We start from the raw sequence: 7,111 nt of genomic DNA, 5'->3' as shown, positions 1-7,111 counted from the left end.
GTTTGTCTTAGTCTCTTTGAAGGTTTCTTTGAGCTTCTTGGCATTGACTCTATTGTCTTATTCTAGTCGAAGTCAGTCAACCAATTCTTCCACGGTCATTTCCTTCCTTTTTTGCTTCAGTTATTGAAGTCACTTCATCCAGGAATTTCTCAATTATAGCGACTATCTGAAAGGATTCGACTATGAACATTCTTTCGACAAATCTCATTAATAAGTAGTTGAACTTCCTCCACTTGTTTACTATTGGTTATATGTCAACCATAGTAAACTTCAAAAACTTGGCAACTAAATTTTTTTTAGCTCCAACATCTTCAGCTTTGTATTATAGTGATGTCTCCCATAATTTTTGTTGTTTCATAACCAATATATATCCGATATAGAGAATCTTGTAGATTATTTAGTATTACATTCCGATTATATAATCAGTCTTCCTTTCTACCACTTTAAATATAGGGTATCTTCATTCAAGAACTTAGAGAGCTTCATCGTACTCAGATAGAAAAACTATTCTATTACCATATCTTGAACTTCTTTTCATAGAATTTTGTTGGATTCTTGTTGTGGTTAACTATCACTGCCAGTTGACTCGTATTCAAATTTGAATTCTAAACTGAAATCATCATTGTAGTCTGTAAGTTGGATAAAAGTAGAATCTATTGTCTCCATTTTCTGTAAACGAAACAGAACCAGAACTATAAATAATTCCAATAAACAAAAATTAATCTCATTTATTTTATATTTTGTATCGAACAAAACCAATATTCTGAAACAAAATCAGTACCCAAAGTTACTTTCACGACAATTTATGTTATAAGATTTGTCCACTTTGAGATTTTAACAAACCTGTTAAGATGACAAGATAAATCCTTAAACAAATTTATTCGCTATCTCACTTTTCCCACAATTTTCGAATCATCTTGAATTAAGAAAGGTTGAAGAATGATACATTTGTCTTAAGATTGTTATTCAATATAACAATCCTAGACGAAATCGAACCTGAGAAAAACAAAATAGAAGAAATCAAATTTCTTTAATAATAAATAGAAAAAAATACTCTTTTATTTTTAATCGGAAACAATTGAGGCCTGTCACTACACAGATTCCTTAAGACAGATTTTCGACCACTCCTAGGTGCTCGAGATCTTTTCATCGTATTTCTCGAGATCTTTAAACAATTGAGGCCTGTCACTACACAAATAATCAACTACAGTAGCACAACAATAGAGATCATGAACTATCTTTGCCTTTATCTATCACCGGAAAACTAAAAATGAGAGAATTTTTTTTTCAAGAACAACAGTAGAGATCATGAAATATCTTTGCCTTCGTCTATCACCAGAAAACTAAGAATGAGAGAAAATAGTTTTATCAAGAAAATAAAAGTTCTCGAACTCTGATATATGGAAAACCTAACATGTTAGCTTGATATTTAGGGGATTTTAAGATAGTTTTTACTCCAACCAAATATCTTTTAATATCCAAATTTAAACATATAGTAATATATTTTAATTTTAAATATTCAAAAGATATAAATTTCTTTTACTATTCAAACTTAAATAGATATTATTTTAATTTGAAATATTTAATATATAATTATCTTTAATATTCAAAGGTAAATAGATAATAAAGACCTTTTAAATTGACATATTCAAAGAGTATTTATTCTACTAATATTTAAATTAAAGATTCAAATTAAAAAAAAATCTTTTAATTTATAATATTCAATGGAATATGAATTTAATATAAATGTTAAATCCATCATAATATAATTCATTTTTCCCAACACATTCATGCATGCAAAATTATCAAATGTTTTTAAACTGCCATTAAGTTTAAGGGAAATTCTATGCATATGTTAAATGTGCGAGCTTTGAAACCCTGAGAGAAAGCTGTGTCATCAACTGTTTTGGTTAAAATGTTCACGATGGATTATGGTATAAGTTTTGGGATTCCATTTGCCTGGAATAAAACATAATATGGGTTCCATTTTATATCTAAAATGGATCATAATTTATTTATTTATTTTTGCGAGCCCAAGTCTGGAGAATCCTCTTAAAACCCGAACTAATGTTTGTGCATAGTAAGAGTGAGATGGAAAGGACACAGCAGGCCCTACCACAACTGTGGAAGCTGGGAAAATTGGTCCCATTCGGTCAGATGGAATCGGTTTCAATAAAATGGGTTTCGTGGATTTATTTTCCAATATAACTCAATAGCAATTAATTAACATAAATAAACTACATAATTTTATTTATATTAGCCATACCCAAGTACCGAATCCATAACTGACATGAACTTTTAAATAGATTATTGGGTTTATTTATTTTCAAACTTTTAAAAATGAATTTACTGACATAATTTATTACTGATTGAAAAATGTTTTTAAAAAATGACAAAAGCTATTTATAATATATTTCTCTGTGTTTTTAGTCGGCTAAAATATACTAGTTCATTTGGATGGATTTATGAATTAAACAGTTGACTATTTTGGGATAAGCCAAGCATCATCATTAACTTTGCTTCTAAGGTTGTCGGCTTAATTATAATTTGTGCAGCCGTTGATGCATCATATTTTGATTAATACGGACGGAACAACTCGAGAGGGCAGATGGGAACAAAATAGACTCGTCGATAAGATATTTGTTGCTTGCGGGGTCTGTGGAAGTCATACGTACCCTTATCATCTTTGGGGTTTGACAGTTTGGAGATATACGAACTGGTGGGGCCACGTTTTCGTCATTTCTTGGTACTATCTTCCAAGGATTAAATGACTCAAAAAAATATAGAAAATTGGAATACCCTAATATTATTTAAAGATTTAGGGGATATATGTTAAATATTTGTATGTATACGGATACAAATTGTTTTTTAAAATAATACTATAAAATTATTATAAGATAACATTTATTTAAAATTTATTGTTGACAAAGTATAGACACCATCTTTAATTTAACCTTCTTTCGTGTTTCAAACGTCATTTTTGTAAGAAATGTTGAACTTGAATCCATCCTCAACATTATAATTCTGGACAACTGCATTGCCACAAACAAATTTGATGACGCTCCAATGTGAACATTCGAATCTAGTTTTAATAATAAAAGTAAGATGGGTTCACTGTTGAATGTTTAAATCAAGTTCGTGGCTAAGTTGAAATAGCTGAAAATCTGGGGGAAGGAACGATGTGCAGAGGACCCGCTTGATCTGAGATGATGTAATACATAATTTGGTAAAATGTCCGGCAACAGTGCACATGGAAGATTCAATATTGCCAATAAAATTAAATGACCCACCAACCGCCGCACTGTGCAGAAGAGTTGTTCAAACCAATACCCACAGTCGCATGAAACAAACAACCCTATTACCCTAAGACAACAAAACGTAACAGGTGACCCTCCGGGCCATGTTTCCTGGTTTTTCTTTCTTTTCTTGCCTTTCATCATCACAAGTCCCACTTCCCCAGCACTTTCCCATGTCACCATTTACAACAGTTTGGGACTTTTTTTTTCTTTTAGTCAACAAATGTAGGGACTCTAAACAATGTTTGAGTGCAAGATTCAAATAAAGAGGAACTACTTTTGTATGATTGTTTTTAAAACAATTCAGAGTTTTCTTGTAATATTAAAAGTACCCTCTAACTCGGGCTACTCAAAGGAAAGAAAGATTCAAAAAAGAAAAAATGGGGTCATTTGCTTTCTCTTTCCTTCCACCCCTTCTTATCCATGTGGACCCATTTGAGTTCATTGTCCTAATAAAATACCCTTGTGCGGCTGAAATTGGTCAACAAGGCCACTAGATTTATTGCTTTTCTTATTGAAAATATTAGACCCACCACCCACATACGCTTAACTGACACCTCCTTATGTGTGAAAATCAAAAGTCACTAAAGTTGTAAGTTTTAAATTTCACTATTAGACGCTGGCGTCAAAAGGAAAAGATTGAATGGAACAGGTTTCATACCCCCAATATGACTCATTACGATGGATCTACCCACAGACATACAGGATCAATATAGCAGAGACAACCGTAAATCAAGAGTAATTAGGAAGTTGTAATTAAAGAAGGAAAAAAAACACATAAAAATGGCTGCATCTTTCATAGCATCTATGTTTTGCCTTCTCAAAAGGAGAAAACAAAAAACAAAGAGTCAAGATTCCTTGCCCATTTATCTACTCTTTCTACGACAGCTAGCCTCAAAGCTGCTTTTGCCATTTGATTTGATGCAAACAAAACTTTCTTTCGATTCCAACTCTCTCTCTCTCTCTCTCTGTTAATCATCTGCGCTTCCTACGAAGTCTTCAAGAGCAAATGGTACTGATTTAGGATCCAAGACTCGTTCACTTTTTTTTACCTTTTGCATTTATCGATTAGGTAAAGAACTTGACGGGGGCTGCCTAAAAGGTCAAAAAAAAGGGCACTGATTCGCTCCTTAAGTTGAGTTCATAGTCATCGACCACATACATTAACCACTAAAGTCTCGAATTTTCATTTATCCTCTTGTTTTCCTCACTCAAAAGTCTTGAATTTCAAGCAACCAAACATAAGAAAATAAAAATAAAAAGTCAAACAAAGCATAGAGTTTTACGATTGAAGCAAAGATTTTTATCTTCATTCCTTTGAAAGTGTCCGACAACCAACATTACAGAGCTTATCTTGGATTTTCCTCTTCCTTTCCAATCCCCATCTTCAGTGCCCCAACAATATGTAAAAATCTTACAATAATAACGTTAAAAAGCGAAAACTAGAAAAAGTTTTAATTTATTTTAGTTCAAGAAGAAGTGGAAGAACCTGAAACTCGAGGTGAAGTAACTGGAAAAAGTGGGAGAAGCCTAGGTTCCGAATCTCGCGGCGTAGATGCCGGTGATGGATACAAATAAAAACTCTTCTCTTTAATTGCTTTCTCTTCAGCCTCCTTATTTAGTTTCGCATTATTATTGGCACAATTCGGGTAATTTCCAGCTCCAGATCGATCAAACGGGTCGGATATCAAAGGAGTGACCGGGCTAAGAACCAAAGAAGGGAAGTCAAGAATGCTAGGGGAGAGTACTTCGGGTTTCCGAGGTGAAAACCCGGAAGTGTTGGAGTTAAAAGCCGGGTTCAAGGGGTTTATTTTGAGATTCTTGAGTGAGCTCCTTCGTTCGTAAAGCCTAAACCCAGAATTCTGCTTGCTTTTGGGAATGGATTTGATGGGAGGGATATGGGTTTTCGGGTTCGGGTTTGGATCGGATAGAGGGGAAGGAGTTGGTTTGATGGAAGAAGCTAGCTTGGCGGTCTCGGAAGATCCGGTGAGCATCTGAACGACTTGCTTGAAAGACGAAGTGTCGGCTTGGACGAAGGTTGTCGGGCAGGGGTTCGCTGATTCAGATCTGGTGATGGGTTTGGGCTGATGAGGCGGCGGAGGTGCGCCGGTATTGTTGTTGCCGCTGCTTGTGCTGCTGGTGCTACTGTTGGGGCTGAGGCTTTTCGGAGATGGAAGGAAACTCGGATTCGAGCTCCGCCTCGGGGAGATCTCCATTTAGGATTTTTTTTATTATTCTTTGGCGAGGGTGTCTGGTCTTTGGGAAGAAGAGGGGAGTTAAAGAAGAAAGGAAAGAGTGGGAGAGGTTAAGGACTGACCCAAGGGATTGAAGAGCTTCTGGTTTGGTAAGAAATGTTCTGGTGGGGACTTCGGGGTCTTTTTAGATCCGTCTATTACCGGTTCCCCCAATTCATGGTTGTGGTGTCACGCGCTTAGCGAATTTTCTTTTATTACCAATTATGTTACCCTTAAATGAATACGGATTTATTAGGTCATCTGCAATCAAAGAAATTTTGTGATTATGATATCATTTAAAGGTTAATGTCAAAACACCTTTCACCAACCTAACCGTTCTTGCCCAAACGTCAAACTGATACGTCGTCCATCATAATAATTAGAGGGAGTCCAACACGCGCTCTCAAACAGAGAGTGAGGATCGGAAAGAGAGATACAGACCCATGGGAACATGCGATTGGTGGTGTGTGGAATTTGAGACGAAAGGGGGTGGGGACCAGAAGAGAGTTTCAATCTAAGTTTTATGAAACATTGACTCACAGTGTCTGTTTGTCTGACCATGTATAGCTTTGGTAAGATAAGAAAAGAAAATACTACTATCATATCACAACATTTACATCACTAATACTAGCATTTAATTTAGGATAAATTACAAAAATAGTCATCCTATCATAGAACGTTATTTAATATTTATATGCTATTTTTCAAAAAGTATAATATACTGTTTTTATGTACTTAAGGTTCGAGTTCGAGTTCTGTCAAGTTTTAATTTTTATTACGAATGAAATTTAAAAATTTTAAACTCACGAATTTTCGAGTCAAATTGAGTTTTAATTCTTTATTTCGAGACAATTTTAAACTCATAAATTTTAGAGTCAAGTTGATCTCAACTATACTCAAACGATATTTTAAAGTCCTAAATTGAAGAGAATTAGAGATGTTTGATAAATATACACAAGGATTTCCCGCAACTCACCCATTCCTAAACTAGACCAAAAATTTTAAAAATAAATAAAAGTTGATGAAATTGAGGGGTGAATCTAATTTTCATTTCTGATACCCTGGCTAGCAACTGCAGGCTGTAAAAGTTGCAGACTCGAAGGGAAGGGACCACGTTAGTAGGGATGGTAAACGGGTGGGTCGAGTGCGAATACCCCCTCCTCATCCCCATACTCATCTAATATTTTTTAATCCACCACCCGTCCACCACCCATTATGAGTAAAAATTTTCAAATCCACACCCGCCCACGGGTACATTCTTAAATCCATCCCCACACTCACTATCCAACTAGAGATGTACCTGACTAGACCCGCTTAACAACAAACTTAAGTTATACATAAACAACAAACACATAAATAAAACTAATACTTACTCATTTTGCCCCAAACTGATATCAAATAATCTAAACTCCATTCCAATCCGAATTTCAATACGTTTCCACAGTTCGATAAGTTTTGAATTGTTCCAACCAGTATCAATGCATGCAGATTGATATAAGATTTCGACATTTTAACTAAAAAAACGAGTATTTTATTATGCAATCCCTTCCAATATCCTAAGACAGTGAATCCTTTATACCA

The 7,111-nt window shown here is 34.7% G+C and overlaps 1 protein-coding gene across 1 annotated transcript; it reads right to left on the bottom strand.

Annotated features, from left to right (window-relative positions):
- Positions 1 to 4,524: 4,524 nt before the first annotated feature.
- LOC120131443 (VQ motif-containing protein 4-like) lies at positions 4,525 to 5,592 on the bottom strand. The gene has a single exon (XM_039148433.1). It carries the CDS (start codon positions 5,510 to 5,512, stop codon positions 4,766 to 4,768), a length of 747 nt encoding a protein of 248 aa, XP_039004364.1. The 5' UTR covers positions 5,513 to 5,592; the 3' UTR covers positions 4,525 to 4,765.
- Between the last annotated feature and the right edge of the window lie 1,519 nt (positions 5,593 to 7,111).

This window comes from Hibiscus syriacus, unplaced genomic scaffold, assembly GCF_006381635.1.
Source record: "Hibiscus syriacus cultivar Baekdansim isolate YM2019G1 unplaced genomic scaffold, ASM638163v2 tig00110556_pilon, whole genome shotgun sequence".
NCBI lineage: Eukaryota > Viridiplantae > Streptophyta > Magnoliopsida > Malvales > Malvaceae > Hibiscus > Hibiscus syriacus.
This window is presented reverse-complemented; position numbering and strand designations above follow the sequence as displayed.